This window comes from Anoplophora glabripennis, unplaced genomic scaffold (assembly GCF_000390285.2).
Source record: "Anoplophora glabripennis isolate ALB-LARVAE unplaced genomic scaffold, Agla_2.0 scaffold348, whole genome shotgun sequence".
Taxonomy (NCBI): Eukaryota; Metazoa; Arthropoda; class Insecta; order Coleoptera; family Cerambycidae; genus Anoplophora; species Anoplophora glabripennis.
The window spans coordinates 494,156-516,428 of record NW_019416574.1 but is presented as its reverse complement, the minus strand read 5'-3'; the positions used below and the strand labels follow the sequence as shown (position 1 = coordinate 516,428).

The following is a 22,273-nucleotide window of genomic DNA, read 5'->3' as shown; positions in this document are numbered from 1 at the left end:
CCCAGTGAAAAGCTTTCCTGGATGCCGCTGCCTTCCAGATAAATTCCTGCTCCTGAAAACTCGTCTTCTACCCGAGATCCATCAGTATAGCACACTAGGGATCCCGGGGAGAACATATCACCATCCTGCTTCCACTGCTCTCTCGAGGGGAAAGTGGTGACATACTTCCTTCCTAACCTAAGCCGGTCCTCTGCTTCCGTAACCCTCATGGCGGATATTGGGATGTCCCTCTCCGCCCTGAGGGCCACGGAAGCATGACCCTCAGTGCGTCCTTTAGCTCTCCAACCACCGGCGTCCCTTATCCTAAGGTATGCCGCCATCGCCTCCCTCATAATCCATGTAGGAAGGGTCGGCAGCCCCAGAAGGACCTCTAACGCGGCAGTTGGGGTCGTCCTCATTGCCCCTGTAATACCTAAGCAGGCAAGTCTCTGGATTCTCACCAACTTCCTGGCTACCGTCACCCGGTCCACACACGGCCACCAGACCAAGGCCCCATACTGTAGCCTCGGCCTGACCACCGCCGTGTACACCCAGTGAAGCACCTTTGGATTGAGTCCCCAGTTTTTGCCAACTACCTTCCTTAACTGCCAGAGGGTTGCCACTGATTTCCGGGTAATCCTCTCAACCTGTGGCCCCCACGACAGTTTGCTGTCCAAGATTACCCCCAAGTATTTGACTTCCCTGACCAAAGTCAGGGGCCTCCCATACATGGTTGGAGCCCTGAAATCACCTATCTTCCTTCTCCTTGTAAATAGGATCATCTCAGCCTTCTTTGAGTTGACTGAGAGCCCCATCTCCTCGCACCACCTCTCTATGATCCTACAGGCTCCCTGCATTCTGTCGCATACCACGTCCAAAAACCGGCCCGCGACTAGAACCACGCCATCGTCGGCGTAAGCCTGGGCATCACTGTATCCCTCCGAGGTTAGGCTTTCAAGAAGGCCGTCCATTACTAGGCATAATAATTCATTAAAAAAATATATTAAAAAAGCATTCTTCTATTTTATATGTTTTCTATTTTAATATTAAGCTACTCCAAAATGATTACGAGTCTATCGCTATCATTTTCATTTTCACGGACAAATAGCAGCTCTCTTTCTTTCAATGAACGAACTACACACAGCTGCAATGCTGTGCCCTCTTCTATCGCATGGGATGGTTCGCTGGGACCTCTCTCTCGCACGTATTCACTCGCAGCAATATTTCACACTTTTTAAAACTCGACAACTGGAATTCAGGATTGATTTTTCGCAGACAACCCTATACCACCGTGTTCGTAATGAAATAATCTTTATTTTAATTTAACTTTAATTCATTAACCAGACCGGTGCAAGTTACTAGTATCGATTTACCTGTTTATACCTGCCTACCCAAGAGTTGTGACGGGAAAAAAATAGTCAACCTAACGTTTGCATATTCTATGGGCTTTATACTTTCGATTGGTATGGAATTTGTCTACTAACCAAACCAGTGAAATGTTTAAAAACAAATTTTTTTAAATTGTTTATTAATCATATTCTGGATTGAAATTTTTTAGACAACCCATTTGCAATATATTTATTGACATATTTAATTGGATATAAAATACTTTTCATCCATTAACCAGCTCGGTGAAGGTCGTTTTATGGTGGGATCCTATACTAAAATCAGCACTTAAAGAATAAGATAAAATTATCTATGAATGAAAGAATGTTATTTTATTAAATGTTCAAACTGGTTTCCCTCCGCTTCCATATAATAATAAAATATTTGCATCACTTCCGAACGAAGCATTTCGGGCGTTATCTGACGACATTCTTCAACAATTCGCCGACGAAGCCCCTCAAGTGAGTTCGTTCGTGTTGCATAAATTTTCGACTTTAAGCGTCCCCATAGAAAAAAAACTAAGGGGTTAGATCTGGCGATCTGGGAGACCACTCAATTCCTCTGCGTCCTATCCAGTGATTTAGAAAGTTCTGATTAAGAAAATCACGCACAGCTATGGCATAATGTGGTGGAGTACCATCCTGCTGAAACCACACATCCTCTTTTGGCAAAGCGTTGTCATTTTCCAATACTTCCACAATCATCGGGTAGATATTCGTTTCCAGTAGATTCAGATACATGTTTCCATTCAGATTTTCCGGTAGGAAGAAAGGCCATATGAGATGGTCTCCCGGTATGCCGGCACAAACATTCAATTTCCTCGGATGAGTTTTATGAAAAATGTATGAATTTTCATCACTCCAGTAGCGGCAAATACGGCAGTTGACTCGACCACCCAGTTGTAATGTACATTAATCGGAAAAACAGATTGAGTACAAAAAATTTGGATTTCTTCGAACACGATCACTCATTTCTTCACAGCACTGAAAGCGGCGATCTTCATCCTGAATACCTTCCTGCCATCACCCGTTGTTTGCTGTATTTGTTTTCTTCCTAGTTGCTAGTAAATACCGCTTGTTAATGTTCCATTGCTTGCTGGGTACCATATTAACGCTGATTAATTGCAAAAGTATATTTAATCTAATCCATAATTTTTCCATTATTTTCAGAACCAAATGGGATCGGTATAAATTTATTAAACCTTTGTTTTTATTTTCAGAGCCGTGTAAAATCGCATATTTTTTTAGATCTTGTGGCGGCATGTTACAATTACATTTTTATATTTAGTTAGCAAATAAATTTGTTTTTATAATTAATATCACATTATATTAAGCTGTATTTAGAGTAAATAAGATTAGGAATAAGTGCATCATAAATCATAGAGCTTTAGGTACCTAACTTGTTTATTAGACAGTATGCAGATGTGGGGTTTTACCAGGGTTAGAAGTAGGTACACGACCGAGAGGGCAAATTTATCTTAGATCAGGCAAAGAAACGACATTATTAGTATGGGTTAAGTCTTGTTCCCGATCGGTCGTGCTGTCCTGTAAAGAAGCGTTCAATAAAGTTATGTTACACGTTGCGTTTTTCTTTGGATGAACTCGAAGTACCCATAAATTGGTGACCCCGACGTGATCTGCCATATAGAAAAGATAGTGTAGTTCAAGTGAACTTAAAAGTTTTTTACACGAAATGCCCAACACCAACAGTAACGATAGCGAAAACACCGCCAGAAACCTCGCGGAAGGAACGGACAGTGCCGAGCTACACCGTGTGAGTGTCCGCGTACCGCCGTTTTGGAGTGATTAGGTAGGACTTTGGTTTTGTCAATTGGAGGCACAGTTTAGTATCGCCGGCGTAAGGCAGGACTCGACAAAATTCGATTACGTCGTTGGAAATTTAGATAGCCGATGCGTCGAAGAAGTAGAAGATATTATTTGCAACCCACCTGCGCAAAACCAGTACGAGACGTTGAAAAGCGAACTCATCAAGCGTTTGTCGGACTCTAGCAGCCAACGAGTACGAAAACTGTTAGAAAGTGAAGAGTTAGGGGACCGCACACCTTCCTAATTTCTACGACATTTACGAAAACTGGCAGGTAAAAATATGAACGAAGAATTTATAAAAACCCTGTGGATGAACCGGTTGCCGACGTCTACACAGCGAGTGCTCGCAGCATCGCTGCAACAATCCTTGGCCGACATGGCTGAAGTGGCGGACCGAGTACAGGAAATCGGACCATCGAGGAGTATCTCAAGTGAATGTAAAGGAAGATGTGCCCGTCTCAATTCAAACACCCGCTAATAGCGAATTGGCTACCCTACGTGAAGAAATGCAGCAACTGCGTCTCGCTCTTCAGGAGATAAGAGCAGAAAAGGAGCAACACCGCCAGTGGTCGCGACCACGAAGTCGTTCCCGCGATCAAAGCAATGCAAGGGGATGTAGTACTAGTGGCGATCACGATACGTGCTGGTACCATCACCGTTTCGGAGCTAATGCTACAAAATGCCGCGCGCCATGCAAATACTCTCAGGGAAACGAGTAGGCCCGTCGTTGATAGCGGCTATCAACGATGGCCACACAGCGCGCCGAATCTTCGTCACCGACGCGAGATCAAAAGTTTCTTTTTTGGTAGACACTGGTGCTGACCTCTGTGTGTATCCGCGCAACCGAAGGAGCGACTATACGTTATACGCCGCGAATTGAACGCCGATTCCCACATATGGAATGGTGACATTAGACCTCGATCTACGACTTCGACGTAGTTTTAAGTGGAGTTTTGTGATTGCGGACGTAGACANTGGTGCTGACCTCTGTGTGTATCCGCGCAACCGAAGGAGCGACTATACGTTATACGCCGCGAATTGAACGCCGATTCCCACATATGGAATGGTGACATTAGACCTCGATCTACGACTTCGACGTAGTTTTAAGTGGAGTTTTGTGATTGCGGACGTAGACAGACCCATAATCGGAGCGGATTTTTTAGCATTCTACTGGTCGACGTCCGCGAGCGACGTCTCATAGACAAAACGACTTTGCTAGAGTCGAAAGGAGAAAACGTACTAAGCGAAGTGCAGTCCATAAAAACGGTATTAGTAGAGTCGGAGTTTTCTTGTTTACTAAGCGAATACCCCGATATTACGCGACCCGCCGGAACAGCGGGCCAAACGGTTACACACGACGTCGTGCACTATATCACCACAACACCCGGACCACCCGTTTTCTGCCGCGCTCGACGTTTGGCCCCTGATCGTCTGAAGTCAGCGAAAACAGATTTCGAAATGATGTTACAGCAAGGAATCATCCGCGCATCAAAAAGTCCACGGGCATCTGCTTTACATCTGGTACCGAAGAAGGATGACGCATGGAGACCCTGCGGTGATTATATGGCTTTGAACGCCAGGACAATTCCAGACCGATATCCTCTACCGCACATCGAAGATTTCGCAGTCTCTATACGGTAAAACAATATTCTCCAAGATAGATTTGACTAGAGCGTACCACCAGATCCCCGTAGCACCAGAAGACGCAGAGAAAATCGCTGTTACTACACCGTTTGGATTGTTCGAATTCCCGCGTATGCCGTTCGGTTTACGTAATGCGGCAGAGACGTTTTAGCGATTTATCGACCACGTCCTACGCGGACTGGACTTTTTCTACGCATACGTCGATGGCGTTTTAGTGGCATCGCGCGACAAAGAAGAGCATCTGCAATATTTAAAAACAATATTCGAACGTTTCAGCGAGTACGGGTTAGTAATTAACGTTTCGAAGTGCGTATTCGGTGTCAGCGAAGTCAAATTCGTGGAGTACAGTGTCAATCACAGTGGTACGAGGCCATCGCCAGAACGAGTTCAGGCAATCGTAGAATTTCCCAAGCCCGTGTCAGTACGCCAACTACGAAGGTTTTTGGGCATGGTAAACTTTTACCGTCGTTTCATACCGAAAGCCGCGGATCTACAGCAACCCCTCAACGAGATGCTACAGGGGCCCAAGCTAAAAGGAAACATATCGGTTAAGTAGACCGAACGCGCGCAGGAAGCATTCAACAACATAAAAAGCGGATTAGCGAAAGCAACAATGTTGGTACATCCTTTTCCAGCAGCCCCGCTGGCGGTGACGGTGGACGCCTCCGACTACGCCATAGGCAGCACCCTACAGCAGCTGGTTAACGGAGAATGGCAACCTTTAGCTTTTTATACGAAATCCTAGTCAGCCGCACAACGTAAATACAGTGCGTACGATCGCGAACTTTACGCGACATACGCGGCAGTGAAACGATTTCGTTACGCGGTAGAAGGACGCGAGTTCATGATTTTCACAGACCACAAACCACTGATTTACGCGTTTCAACAAAAATCAGATAAGTGTTCACCCCGGCAGTTCCGATACCTTGATTTCATCGGCCAATTTTTAACGGACATTCGTCACATCGCGGGGAGCGAAAATACAGTGGCCGACGCGTTATCGCGAGTGAAAACGATTTCACGAGCAGTGGATTACCAGACATTAGCCAAGGCGCAGGAAGATGACTTAGAATTTAAAAAACTGCGAGGAAAAGACTAGTGCTTTGAAATTGCGGAAAATATATGTGCCGGATTTCAAGTGTAACTTGTTTTATGACTTCAGTGCAAAATCAGCAAGGGTTTACGTACCCGAGCCGTTACGACGCGAAATTTTCAATTCGTTACACGGTTTATCACACCCTGGCATTCGGGCAAGCAAAGACTTTTAACGGAATGTTACGTGTGGCCGTCAATTAACAAAGACTGTCGAGACTGGGCGCGACGATGTATCCTGTGCCAACGAGCCAAAACTACGCGACATGTGACCCCACCAGTAGGAAAGGACCCCGCACTTTTTATATGGAAAAGTGGTTTCAGTCGGGAGGTCTAATTTTTGGTGGAAAAGGTCAACATCCTGAACAAAAAAGCTAATGGGCACAAAAAATCTACCGTCAGGATTTTGCGCTACGGCGCATACAAGGTCGCATGAGCGGGTGACCGCCTTTTTCCGTACCTACGCGTACGGTACTATTAGATCGCGTCCGCGATGCCAGACCAAATGCCAATAATCACGTTGAAATCGAAGTAGTTGAGATGGAATAGTTTGTGGAACATCAGTGGAGTACAAAGCTATTGGCGAAGACCACTACAAAAAAGCTAATGCACCTCATTCGGAACCTCATTAGGTGGTGTGGAAGACCGGAATCCTCATTTTTGAATCTCGTTTTTGTTAGATTTTGGTGCTTCTGATTGTATGCTGGTAAATGCAGACGAAAATATTTATTATTACTGTGGCAAAAATTATTTTTATAATGACAATGGCTGAACATTTTTTTGGTGACAATACTTATTGAGGAAGAAGAACATGAAAAAGATCTTCTTTTGAATTTAATTAGTCGTTGTCAAAATAAAAGTGAAGATCAATGTTTTCTAACAGACGTTTGGAAGGAACGGTATACAATGGGGGATGTTCTCATCCGAGATTGATTAATTTCTCGTCTTCCTCTGGTGAAAACTTGGTTTCCATTTTAAAACTCGTTAAAAATAAACGCGTTTTAGCACTGTATGCTGTGAGCTCAACTGAATGTCTGCGTTGAAATCAAATCAAATTTGATTTCGACTGAACTGACGACGCACAAAATTTTCTGCCTACCGTAGGTCCACCTGAGCAGAATCTAACAAACTGGCTACGCATCTTCTTGTGTTCTAGATTTCAGCGTAAGTCCGACGCGCACAACTGACTGTCTGCATTGCGTCGCCTACAGCTCCAACAAACCATAGCTTTAGATTGTTAATTTATAAGTATACTGAATCTATATTTAATCTTTAATTTTGTCTTTGTTTCCAGCACCGTATGAAACCATATATTTAGTTGAAACCCCTTTTTTTTCATATTAATAAAGTGTTATTAATAAATAGATTTACTTTTTAATTCTGCCTTTGTTTCTAGCTCCGACTGCGAACGCCGTTTTTAAATTGTAGATTTTGTAAATATATCTTGTCTTTATCTCTAGCAGTATAGTATATTTTGTTTAAGACCGTTTTATTGATGATTTGAATTGTTGATAATTTATTCATTTTATCTCTAAATATTTTCAGTTCATAAATATTCGGTAGTATAATTTGACATAATTTCTGTTTATAAAGAATTATTCTAATAAATTCTAATAAATAAATCTAGTTAAGGAAACTTGTGTATTTATTTTAAACCATAGTAAGGTTGATTAAATTCTGATCAGGCAAGAAGTTTAGTACAGTTTTGTTTATGATACACGAATAATTTTGTTCAATTTAGCGTTAAAATTAAACTACACTGAGAAAACTACTCTTTACAGTTTTGTAACAGAAAGATAAATAACAGATCCCTGCAATTTAACTTTATTTACTGTAGCTGCCCGAGTATTATATTGATCCCTAGGGGTCCACTTTGAACTGCTAGGAGTCCATGTCAACGCAAACGAAAATTGGGGATGCATGAAATTCAAATGAGGTCCACGGGAATGGATATGGATAATTAAATTTTGGCATTCCATAAATGGAATAATTCACATAATATAGATAATACCTATGTACTTACGCAATACTTTCTTATAATGGACATATAAATTACATGTGAAGTAAACATTTTTCATAAACAAATGTTTATGAAACATGATGAAGATTTGGAGCTGGATTTGGGGAACTTTATGACTCCATGCTCCATCATTCGTGATCGCTAATTGGACATTTTCCGTCGAAGACGGGCCAAACAAATAACTTAATCGCTTTGTATTTTAATTAATGCTTATTGTTTGAGTTTAATTAAACTATTTCGTTCCTCTTATAAAATTATTGTTGAAATTGTGCAACTAGGCTTTCTGCTCGCAATATTTGTAACTTGTAAAAACTTGCACTGTGTCAGCTGTCAAAAACACATTTGAAATTGATTAATTTGTAACAATTCAATATTAGTAAGGCGGGGGTCTACCCAAAATAGAAAAAATTGACACGTGGTCTACGAGACAAAAAAGTTTGGGGACCTCTGCTATAAACCGAGGGTAAGGTTTACGCCTGGAGTTTCCCCCACGTAAAATATAGGGAAACTGGCGCCCGAGACTAGCCGAACAGGAAAAAAATACAATCAGAAGTTCGTCCCTGTGACGTTATTCATTGCCACTAGCTGCCGACCACCGCTGGCGATAAAATTCCGTTAGTCGAAGAAGCGTTACCAAAATCTGTGCCCAAAGACGCCAGAAATTGTTAAACAAATTTTTAAACAATTTTCCGTTTAGAATTTAGTCTAACGGGTCGTCAATGTTTTATGAAATCTTTTGAGGTGGAATTTATTTAAACTTACCTACTTCTGTCTCTTCCACCCGATTGAACATATTGTAAATAAACCCTGATTTCCTTTTTCGACTTTTTTTGTAATATGGTTCATCATTGGAATCATCGTCTGTGTCCTTTATTTCCTTTGAGCTATTATAAAATTTTCGCAAAAATTTCCTTTTGCACTTTTGCTCTAAAAATAAATTATTAGATTGCATTTTTATGAATCTAATAAGAAATACTTACTTTTGGTTCTATTTTCACTATATACAAATAGTTTTTTTAAATGTCTCTGCTGTTCTTCATATGAATCTTTCGCCGATTTCGGTCGATACCAATAATCACAAGTCCAAAAATATATAACGGGTTTCTTTATTGTGTTTCTGTAATTAAAAGTATATTGTAAGAAATAACATACCATTGCAATCAATACTATGATAATGTTAAATAAAATTTAAATATATGGGGTGTCCGGAAATTAAACCGATGAATGAAGACAAATTCTAGAGGTGGTCTCATATCAATTTGACATAGATTGTCTTATTCAAAAATACCTTCTAATAGAGGTAGAGCTCTTTGAAGATGGCCCTGTGACATAGTTCTTTTTTAATTTTTAACTTTGCCAGAAATGTGATCTATTAATTGTAACCATAAGCTTCACATTTGGGAGGGTCAGCTGATATTTTTAATTACATATTTTTTATTTTCAACTTTTTGATATTTTTATTATTAAAATCGAAAACTTCAGAGCATATTGGATTAAAGAGGTACTCTTGTCTTGAGTGGTTAGGGTGTACCGTATGCAAGAAAAATCTAGTTTGTTTTATTATTGCACGATAGGTACAAAACTACAAATTCTAATATTAGTAGTTGACTTTGGAAAACAGATAAAGTGAAATTCTATAAAAAAAAGTTGGAATTTTATATTAATAATATCATAAACTGGCAAAAATTATAACAAAACGATGATTAAAGAAAACAAAGAATGGCAGGAACTGAATGATAAGAATACTGATATCCTTGGGTAAGTTTGATTTGACTATTATGAATATTTTTTTAATTGTAGGGATACAAGAAGATTAAGAAGGTGCTGATCGACACTTTAGAGGATAAAATTTTTATACAGTGTGTTTCGCATAAGAACCGATACAGAGCAGGGGCATGTAGGGAATCCCAAAATATGGTGATTTAACGCAACCTTTATACTAAACTGCAACTCTGAGAAGTTATAGGCCTTGACAGTGGGGTTTCAAATTTCGAAAAAAATCAATATCTCAGTTATACTTGAACTTAGAAAAACCAATTTTTGTACACGGTGTGAGTGTAACAAGAGCATTGATCTAAGTAGAATTTATAGGATTGATAGGGGATGATGCATTAGCAAAATGTGACAGAATTTTTTAACCCGCTGGCGGACTTACTACGGAGTTAAAAAAATATTACTTTATTTTATGGGGAATTTAATTCTAAAACTATTCTCTCTTGTTAGTTTTCAAAAAAACTTTTTGTCATTTTCAACAAAAACACGAATAACTAAAAATACGTATCGTAGCTGTTATTTAAAATTAGCGAAAATTCAAAAGTTGGTTTTGACTTCAAACTTGACAATCAGGAAAAAAGTTAGAATAGTTATAGTTTAGAATTTATAGAATAGAATAGTTTAATAAAAAAACAAACAACTTAAAAAATAGAAGAATAGAACAGAAATAACATACAATTTGCACTGATAAGTTATAGAAATTGTTTACAATGATCACCGTTTTCTCAGGCACAAAATTAAAGTCTACTCTATCCAATAGCTGCTGATAACTGCTTCTAATGAATATACATGTATCCGTAATGCGATTTCACAATTCTGCTCGAGAGGCAACTGTTCAGGGATACACAAATTCTTTTAACGTCCCCCAAAGAAAAAAGTCACATTTGTTGCGGTCTGGTGATCGTGGAGGCCAAACTTGTGGGCAATTATTTCCTCATCCAATCCACTTTTTTGGATACTGGTGGTTTAAAAAGTCTAACAATATTACTAAAATGAGGGGGTGCTCCATCATGCATAAACCAATGTTCCAGTCTAAAGCTTTGGTTTGTTAGAACTGTGCGTCGCAGACGACATACGCGGTTAGCAGAATCTGTAGCGTTCAACTTTATCGGTTTTGAAGGAGGGTGTTTTGTTAGATTTAGTGCTTATGATTGTATGCTGATAAGTGCAGACGAAAATATTTATTATTATTTTGGCAAAATGACAATGGCTGAACATTTTTTGCTGACAATACTTATTGAAAAAGAACATGAAAAAGATCTTTTAAATTTGATTACTTGTCGTCGTCAAAATAAAAGTGAAGATCGAATGAACAGACGTTTGGAAGGGACGGTATACAATGGGGGCAGTTTTCGTACGAGATCGATTAATTTATCGTCTTCCTCTGGTAAAAACTTGGTTGTCATTTTAAAATTCGTTAAAAATAAATGCTTTTTTAGTACTGTACGCTGTCAGCTCAACTGAACGGCTGCGTTGAAATCAAATCAAATTTGATTTCGACTAAACCGACAACGCACATAATTTTCTGCCTACCGTGAGTTCACCTAAGCAGACTCTAACAAACCAGCTACGCTTGTTCTTGTGTTTTAGATTCCAACGTAAGTCTGACGCGCACAACTGACTGTCTGCTTTGCGTCGCCTACAGCTCTAAGAAACCATATCTTAAGTTATAGTGGCACTTCGTCAAGTAGATCAGGGAGAGTGTTTTGGAGAAATTTCTAAGATTTTAAATAACACAGGTACAATATGTATTATTAGTTATTAGTGTATGTTTTTGAACACTAACAGGAGTAAGAAAAGTTCTAGAATTTCACATAATAATAATAATAATGATAATAATAATAATAATAATAGAATTTATTTGCCCATAATATAAATAGTTACAAAGTGAGGGTATCAAAAAAATCATAATTTAGACAAAAAGGGAGTACGCTCAGTACACCACAAGTGGTTTCCTGATCTTCCGCGCATCCTAGAGCATGTGAATATTCTATTATAATAAAAGTTATATGTACACATATACATACACATGTATAATAAAATATATAAAAATTATACACGGTAATACAAAACAAAACGATACAAGACTTAGAAATAATAATTGAAAAAACATTTCTTTAAAGACATTCTGAAACAATATCGTGACATTGGTTTTAACTCAGGACTTAACTTGTATAATTTTGCAATATTAAAAGAAAATTATCGCTCAAATAATGTAGACCTGTGTCTAGGCATGGTTAATAAACCTTTGATACGAATATTGATATTAACTTGTTAACTCTCTTGAAGAATAAAAACCATGCTTGGAGTTCATATAAAAAATCTAAACAACTTAATGATTATATTAACTTTAAAAATATTTGTTCCCAGGTAAAATCTGCCATCAAGATTGCTTATACAAATTATATACTAGAGTCCGAAAATACAATTATGAGCGATTCTAAAAAATTCTGGAACTTTGTAAACTCAAAAAAGGGTTTTACTGGTATATCATGCTCAATGTCATATAATGGGTCTAATTGCGATAATCCCCAAGACATAGTCAACGCCTTTGCTAGTTACTTTTCTAACTCCTTTATTGATTCCACCAATTTTGATTTAAATTCACAATACTATGTAAACGATAATGACATCCCACATATTCCTGAAATTACTGAAGATAAAATTTTAAATTCTATAAAGAAACTGAAAGCAAATATGACAATGGGTCCAGACAACTTGCCGGCCTTTATTATCAAGGATTGTGCTTGCTTATTTTCCAAACCGTTATGCACGATCTTTAATCAAATCCTTAGATCTAACACCATCCCTGATTTATGGAAACAGTCTCGTGTGTGTCCGGTTTATAAAAAGGGTAACAAGGAGGATGTTGAAAACTACAGACCTATTGCTATTTTATGCAACTTTTCTAAATTATTTGAAATTATTATTCGCGAACACATTTCTTTTTATGCTAAAAACCTAATTGTTCCTGAGCAGCATGGCTTCATGCCTGGTAGATCAACAGTGTCCAATCTTGTGTGTGCTACTCAATTTATTGCCGAGACTTTGGATATGAGAGGTCAGGTGGACGTTATATATATACAGATTTCACTAAAGCCTTCGACAAATTAGATCATGGTATATTGCTTCGTAAATTACACAATTTTGGTATCAATAATTCTCTTTTACTTATGTTTAAATCTTATTTATCACATCGTGTTCAGTTTGTGCAATATCGTGGTTACAAATCAAACATATTTAGTCAAACATCAGACGTTCCTCAAGGGTCACTACCACTATTTTTTATTATTTTTATCAATGATATAGCGCGAAACTTTAACGTAAATTTTTTAATGTATGCTGACGATTTGAAAATTTATACTAATGTCAACTGTGTATCTGATTGTAATAGGCTTCAGCACAGCTTGAATTTGCTTACCATTTGGTGTGATAATAATCGACTCCCCTTAAACGCTTCGAAGTGCAATGTAATCTCTTTCTCCCGTAAAACTAATTCTACTCTATTTAATTACAGCCTACGTGATCAGGTACTGGTTAGACCTGAGCATATTAAGGACTTAGGGGTCATCTTTGACCAAAAATTATCCTTCTCTGCACATATTGCTGAATCTGTCACAGGTGCTTACAAAAATTTGGGTTTTATTCTCCGAAATGGTAAGGACTTTAAGAATATGTCTACATTACGTACCTTATATACGTGCTTTGTTAGACCCAAGTTGGAGTATGCCTCTGTGGTTTGGTCTCCCTATTATAATAGTTACATAACATCATTAGAAAAAGTGCAGAGGAGGTTTCTTAAATCGGCCAGTTTTATCTTAGATGGAGTCTATCCAGCTCTGGGATATCCTCAGGAGTTGTTATTGGATAGGTTTGAAATGCATAGCTTAATTAAGAGGAGGGTTATGTACTCGATAATGTTCTTGTACAAAATTGTCAACCACGATATTGATTGCATTGAGCTTACAACACAAATAAATTACCGTGTTCCTAGAATAAATGCCAGATCAAATAGTTTGTTTAATCTTCCTTCTTCGCGCACTAACATGTTGCGGTGGTCTCCTTTACATCAAATGCTTTTTAATTATCATAATATGGAGAATAGCCTGGACATTTTCAATACTTCTTTAGCACATATTAAAACAATTTTCTATTCTCACAATTGAGTTATCGGATTTTTAATTTCTTGTTAGTTTTTTATATTACCTACTTATGTTGTTGTTTCTGTTGTTGGTAATGAGTTTAGATATATTAATTCCCATGTGACTTTACCGTTTTGCTATTTTTTTATTGATTGACTGACCATTGTTTCTGATTAAGGTTTGTACTTTTTGGTAATTTTTATTTATACTTATTTTAAATGTTTATGTTTCTTGTGTTAATGTGTATTTATTGTAGCTGTAATATTCATCCTGTAATTGGGTTTCTCCCGTTGGGTGAATTAAATTAAATTAAATTAAATTAAATATTGAGTACGTCAGTTCTAAATGTTAATTTATAAAGATATGGGGGTGTCTTAGTAATAATTAATTTATGATAGAAGCAAAGAGCATGATAATTTCTTCTAACTGTCATCGACAATCATTCTAATTTTTTGAAGGAATTAGATATATGGATAAACTTTCTTATACAACATATATACCGAACACAGGCATTTTGCACTTTTTGTATTCTGTTACAATAGGAACTGTCTGTACACTGATTATATAAGATATCACAATAATTAAATTGAGATAGTACCAATGTTTCACGTAGCATTATTTTGGTATCTTTACTACTATATTGTTACTATACAGGGTGATTCAGAACTTAACCAAAAAAATTTGGGAATAGATGGGGCATGAGAAATGGAGTCAATATCGTAAAAAAAATTTTTTGTAAAATTCTTATAATTTCCGAGAAGAAAATTATTGAAGTTATAGTACATTGAACGACTACATAGCTGGACAACTGTAGTCTCTAGCGTCATTCGCAATGCGCGTGGAGAGCCACGTGGCCTCAGCCTCAGCCACAGAATACTGAAATCGGATTTTGCAATCGTCGTTGCAATAGTATTTACCTGTTATCTGTGGTGTTTACAATAGTTTTTTTAGTAGTTAGTATCAAAAATGGTTTGCGTGTATAGCAACTCGGAGTTGATGGATATCGTTTCAGTCCATTGAAAAGTTGCATTTGGCGTTGCAAAAGTCAGAGCACGCAATTTTATTTTTTGGATGTTAAGAAGGGGTTAGTGTAAAGTTAAATACATGTTTGTGGGGTCGCAACCCTTGTGCATCGGCCGCCATCTTGTAAAAAGAGCTGCGAATGGTTTTTATACTACTACTTACTATACCGAACAAACTATTCGTCGCACAGAAAATTTGTAAACACATTTTTTGTTGCAAATTAAATTCTCTACAAATTTGGTACCGTAACTTTTAGTCGTAGAACCAAAAATATCAAAGTTATTAGCGAAAATAGATAAAAATTTGGTAACGAATTTTCTTTTGGTCGTTATAACTTTTCTTCTGGTCATTTTACAAAAAAATTACATCAGAGCATTTTGATAGAGCGGTTTTCAAGGAATAATTTCCCTTGCAAACTTTTTTCAAATTTGATTTATTTATTACACTATTATTATATATTAATATGAATGATTAGGCATAGGAGGTGTCCTTCAAAGTTTTCTTCCAGTTGTGCTACCACGTGCGTGCGTGACGTATTTAATTGTGAAAAGTATTTAGAGTTTTGTGGACACTATTTTGAATTTTGTGGGCAAGACGTGGGTTTCAGTGTCGACCAAGCAGAATCAGATGCAGATACCCTCTTTGTTCGCTCCGTTCTTGCTGCATCCCAATCGTTCGATTCAGTCACTATTGTCGCCGAAGATATCGACATTCTTGTCTTGCTCACGGCATTTGAGAGAACACATTCAAATGTATTTTTTTTAACCATCAAGAGGACGTACAGCCGAACAATTATATTGTCCATCATTGTGCTGTTTCTTCATGCCTTCTCAGTATGTGACACGACTTCAGCACCTTACAACATCGGTAAAATGAAATTTCTCATAACCCTGGAGACACGTCCTGAGTTAGCTAGTGGAACAGCGTTATTCCTCAATGAGAGAGTCGACCCTATTTTGCTCACTGCCGTTGGCGAACATTTTTTCATCTCTTTATAAGGTGGCAATAAAGATGATGATTCTCTTGGCAATCTTAGATATTAACGATTCGCCAAGTCAGTAACAAAGAATACATTTAATTTGTCTTCACTTCCTCCAACACAAGACACAGCCCGCTTGCACAGCCTCCGAGTCTATCATCAGGTCCAGTCGTGGCTCGAGAATTACAACGACCCTCAAGACTGGGTCTGGAAAAAGTATGGATAAATATTGATGCCTGTTCAAAGTTCAAAATCTCCAGCACCCCCTAAGCTTCTAAAGTTGATATTCTGCCGATGCAAAGGAATCTGTGGAGCAATGTGTGGATGTCGGAAGGCAGACCTCAAATGTTCTACAGTGTTCCTGAATTGTTCTGGGGAGACATGCAACAACATAATGGAGATATCAAAACTGATCGAGGATAATGATTTTGAAGATTGACTGCCAACAATGACGCCACTTCATTCTCCATACTTCCTCAACAATTCAATATCGGAAGCTCAACCAGATCCTGAGTCGCAGCCTGGCCCATCAAAGAGACTGAGGACACAGTAGATTGGGAAATATATTGCGATATTTTTAATTACACTAATTATTATGTCAGCTAGAAAATGTTCATGGATTCTGCCTACTAGGGATACAACGTAAAAAAACGCGCCACCAGACTCTACCTCGTAGGGGGTGGGGAAAAGAGTCAATAACTAATTAACAACATTGTAAGGTATACTTACTAGTACTGGAGAATAGTGTGTTTCGCATCGCTGTAAAACCCTAATAAATAAATCAAATTTGAAAAAAGTTTGTAATGGAAATTATTCCTTGAAAACCCCTTTATCAAAATGCTCTGATGTAATTTTTTTGTAAAATGACCAGAAAAAAATTTATAACGACGAAAAGAAAATTTGTTCCCAAATTTTTATCTATTTTCGTTAATAACTTTGTTATTTTTTGTTCTACGACTAAAAGCTAATTTGTAGAGAATTTAATTTGCAACAAAAAATGTATTTACAAATTTTCTGTGCGACGAATAGTTTGCCCGATATAGTAAGTAGTAGTATAAAAACCATTCGCAGCCCTTTTTACAAGATGGCGGCCGATGCACAAGGGATGCGACCCCACAAACATGGATTTAACTTTACACTAACCCCCTCTTGACATCTAAAAAATAAAATTGCGTGCTCTAACTTTTGCACGCTAAGCCAAAAAATGTAACATTTCAATGGACTATTTTAATTTATTTCACCATTTCACCAAGACAACATTTGTGTTAGTTCGTAGAAACTGAGTAAGACAGACCCAAATGTGTTTACACGTTGGTGGATAAAATTTTGAACAATTGTTGTTGTAACATCGGGTATGTCAAATAATTTTATTATTTAAAAATACAACTTAATTCTATTAATTAATAAAGGCAAAAGCAGTTGAATTTGCCGATATAAAATAGGTGCGATAAAGTTCTATTTACATATTTCTTTCCTTGCGAAAGTTTTTGTCCGTTTTTATCACACCGCCATGCCGGTCGCATTGTGCGAGGTCCGGTTTTACAGTGGACCATTTTCGAACTGCCCTTTTTGATTTTTTCTTTACAAATTTGTATTTGTAAGGATCCCTTGTAATTCCAAATTTTTTTTTTTGGATAAGTTATGAATCACCCTGTATAACAATTTTAAATTACAATACGACTTTTTCAACATATGATTTACTTATAGCCTATATCTTAGATTAGAATCCATAATTAAACCCAAATTCCTTGCCTCCCTCGTAACTTTAAGTTACTCATCACTGATGTGTATGTTTTTATTAAATTTGTTACTTCATTAAGCTCATTTTGTTGACCTATTAATAAAACCGACGATTTTAAACTATTAAGCTTTCAACATTGATCAGCAGCTATTTCAGTTAATACAGACAAATCAGCGTTAATCACAAGCATTATTTACCTCTGAAGGAAAAAAAGAGTAATATAATTGCGTATAATCTGCGTAAAAATGGAATTTACAGTAAGTAATAAATGTTCCAAAATTTAGCGTGTAAATAGTATAAAGAAGCGGTCCCAAAATAGACCCTTGAGGTACACCTGCCAACATTCTTACTTAATTTGATTGTCGATTATTATAAACGACTCGCTGCAACCGATTAGTTAAATAATTCTCTAATAATGAAACCGCATTTGTACTGAAACCTACAAAATGTAAAACTGAGTAATCTATCATGATGAAGCGTATTAAACGCTTTGCTAAAATCCAAAAGTGTATGCGCTGTTAACTTGCCTTTATCAACCTGACTTATAATCTCATCAGTTATGTGGAGAAGAGCAGTTAAGCAACTGTGATTTTTCCTAAATCCCGACTGGAACACTGGAAGTATTTCGTTATTGTTATGATTTCGAATTTGATTATCTATTACTCTCTCCAAAACTTTAGATAATACGGGCAACACAGCAATAGGTCTAATTAATGATTATTTTCAGCAGGACGGAAGAACACTATAAGTAGGTAGGGCGACGGTATAGACCACCCCCACCCTTGCACTTTTAGACCACGCCCCATCACTTTGTCGATTAATCAGAGCGCAGCATTCAAATTGGCGGTAGATCATGATATATTTAATTGACGAGCGGAGCGCGACATTCAAATTGCTAGGAAATTCAAATCTGACGGCGCGGTTTCTCGCGGAGAAAGTAACATTAACGGACAGGCACAATTTGCAAAGTACGAAGAGGAGTGATTGACTCAGCGGGAACGGTGGGAAATTAAAAATTAAATAACACGATTTAAATCCTAGCTTAGTAAAAATCAGCAGAGTGTGCGTTGGTGGTTAATTTAAAGTTAAATGTAATATTTAATCTCATGTGCAGAAACAAATGGCTGGGCATTATTGCTGATAAATTCAAAATTAAAGGTAAAATTAAAACGTATGTGCAGAAACGATTGACTGGACTGGTGCTATATTTAAAATTAAATATTATGACTCAAGGGTTGCATAGAAAGGATTGACGGTGAAATTCAAAATTAAACACGAACAATAATAAAACTCTAAATTTCAACGTATGCATTCTGGTGTTCGACTTTGTGGAATTTACAGAAAATTCAATATTAAAGATCATCAAAATGTATTATGTATGTGCAGAACAACTTGTAACTGATAGCTTAATTCATTTAAAATCTATATGTAGCAAAAATTGTATTTTGATACTAATAAGAGAGTAGGAGAAGTTAGTGAACTATAAACAGCAATCATTATATCATTCTATTTGGGGCATATGTTCGACTTATGCTTCATTTGAATTGGTGAGAGCTTCAACATTAAATTTATAATTCAATGCATGTGCGGTACAATCTTGTCACGTGCTACGTTATTTCCTATCAAATCACAGTATCGGCATACATCGTAATATATTATAAGTCAAAAAGTATAATGTGACATTTTATTTCATTTAAATTTCTGTCGGCATAAATTTTAATTAGATATCTTATAGCTGATAGTTTTAATTCACTGACAGAATCATTTATCACATTTCTTAAAAAAGAAATAACTTCAGAACATTGTTTGATATCGAAAGTATGTACACAGGGTCTTTAGTTTAAAGGATGGAGATCTTAAGTTGGTCATTGACCTGGTCTAAACCGATTTGCAGTAATATTTGAAAAGAAGTTGTCGGGAAAAAATTATCATTACTTCGTGGTTGAGAACGCTAGCGCAGTTTAAAACGAGGAGTTTTATGTATAATACTTGATTAACTTGTGTAATATTTTAAACAAGTGTGTACCAAAGTCAGTTTAGCTTTTTAGAGTAAAACCAACGAAGCAGCAATTTTGATGACTTACGTAAAAGAGATTAAAACAGAAGACCTTGGAACTGCAGTAGAAATTACAGCAAACCTTCTTAAACCTTTGACGTAATGCATGAAATTATTAAGTTTTGTAAGCTCAGAATACTGTGAGAATGTTGTTTTTGTGGAAAGCTTTATTCAGCTGGAGTTACACGGATATCTTCAAAAGATTAATTTTTTTTATAGACACCGAGCTAACAAAATTTTGAATAGTGAAGATACAGAGATGAATGGACAAGAAAACAGTATATAAAATTTATACGTAAGGCTTCGTCCGCCACCGCGGGCCCCAAAGTGATCGAGCGGTGACGTAGGCAGTAGCCGCGATTTTCATCTCAATTTGTAATAGTACTTAACGCGTATCAGCGTGCTAGTTCAAAACGTGGCCGAGCGCGTGTCAGTAGATGGCGCTGTAAGTGGAGTGCGGGACTAGTAATTAAATATGCGGGCATATTTAATTATACAGACTACGGCTAAAAATATTTACTGGAATTAAAAGTTTCACTCTAGGAATGTGTGTTAAAATAGAACAGAAAGGGTCAATCCTTCTTCGTCTTAAATGTTCATATATATATATTTAAGTTCATATTAAAGCCCAATGACAAATTCTTTTATTTTTTAAATTGTATTGAAATAACGGGTTATCCATTTTCTCCTTGGGCAAGTAAAGTTTAAAAAAACACACTGAATATTTAAATTTCGATGGTACTTTTATTTCATAATAAAGTTTGGACTATGCCATTATGCGTGAAAAACAATATCATTCAAATATCCTCCACGGAACCGTTTGCAGGACTCAATCTTTTTGAGGTAATTTTCGAAGACTTTTTCACAGTATTCGGGCAATAATTTGGCCATAACTTGACGTATCTCGTCCTTCAATTACTCCAAAGTTGTGGGATTGTTCGCATAACCACGATCTTTAGCATAGCCTCACAAAAAGAAATCCAAAGGCGTTAAATGGTAGGATTTTGATGACCAAGCCACATCGCCGAATCTCGAAATTACACGTCTTGGGAATTTCTCGCGCAATAGAGCCATAATTGGTCACGTTGTGTGGCATGTGGCCCCATTTTGTTAAAACCATATATCGTCCAGATCAAAATCTTCAATTTCAAGCTAAAAAAAGTCGATGATCATGGCGCTCCAATATACCGTATGACAGGCCCAAATGCTGAGCTCGACTTGAAGTCGAAAGATTCGGGTCATCCTCAACACTTTCATTCACAGCGACTATGTTTTCGATTGAACGGGCAAAACGATGATGCACAGGTCTTACGATGTCTGTTACCGATCCAGTCTATTGGAATTTCTCTTCACTGTATTGGTGGTTGTTTGCTGGGATGGACGATTATGTCAATCATAATCTCCGCGTAATGCAGCCACCGAAGATCCACCATTTTCGTAGCATAATTTAATAATTTTAAGTTGTTCGGTCGTAAAACGTTCCATATTGTGAAATGGCAAAACCTTTAATTAAACAAATACGAGTCTGGATGATAGTGACATTTGACAAATATCAATCGGCAGAGCATTACTATCCCAAGTTCGAAATGGATAACCTTTTAGAAATTATTTCGTTTAGGTGTGGTAAAAAAAACAAGTTAGCAAGTTTTTCAGACAGCTGTCTCAGCAAAATAAGCAAGTAGCCTATATGCTGACTTTCTTCGCGAATATAGCCGTGATTCTAATTAATAATCAATTTTCTAATTAGAATTATTATTGTCATAAAATCAACGAGTCTGCTCTGCTTGTTTTTTATTAAAAGTTTCTTGGACTATTATTATAGTGAGTGGTGCTTTTTGTGTGTGTCCTTTTGGATAAAGAAAGGTAAGTGTATATTCATATTTTCAACATAAAAACGTAGCTTTGTCGTAGTTATAATCTTAAACAGCAATTAGATGAAATTATTTTTCATAGTAAAAAATTCTATAATTAATTATATTAGCATTCTAAAAACTATAATTTAGCTGGTAAAACCGCTTATTAAATACAGCAAACTCACTTAAAGGTTTAGATATTATTTAACGAAGAAAAATTCTATTTAAAACCAGCAGGGTCTTTATAAAAAGTTACAAATTATTTAACAACGACAAGATGGCGGTTAAAAATCTAAAGAATTAATTTTTATATTACTATTTTTATAGACAGCGGAAAGACAGAGAGAGAGCAGCGTTGCAAGGGCATGCGTTTTGGCTACAGAATGACAGAGACATGGAAACCAAAAACAAGGCATACGAAGGGTAAGTTGCTTTAAATTTTATCATTTCAGATTACTTTTCAGTTTTAATACACAGCCCACGTATTCTAAAAACTATAATTAGCTGTTAAAATAGCTTATTTATAATACAATCATATTTAAAGCATTAATATTAAACTATAATTATTTTTCATAGTAAAGAAAACTTCTATAATTAAAAATATTGGCTTATTTCAACAGGAAAACAAGCTAAAAAAATCCTCAAAACATATTAACATTCTAAAAACTATAATTTAGCTGGTAAAACAGCTTATTTAATACAAAAAAAATCACCTAATCGTAATAAACGTTAACTAACCGAAAATTAAATACAGGGCTT

The 22,273-nt window shown here is 36.8% G+C and overlaps 1 protein-coding gene across 1 annotated transcript in view; it reads right to left on the bottom strand.

Moving 5' to 3' along the window:
* LOC111691728 (ras guanine nucleotide exchange factor M-like) overlaps positions 1–22,273 on the bottom strand; it is a gene marked incomplete at its 3' end in the record, with an annotated part of 55,072 nt that overhangs the window by 32,264 nt on the left and 535 nt on the right. The window contains exons 2-3 of the mRNA XM_023454987.1: positions 8,928–9,064; positions 8,710–8,874 (exon numbers count right to left, since the gene is read on the bottom strand). Of these exons, the coding sequence (XP_023310755.1) occupies positions 8,710–8,740 (31 nt within the window). The remainder of the gene's footprint in view (positions 1–8,709; positions 8,875–8,927; positions 9,065–22,273) is intronic.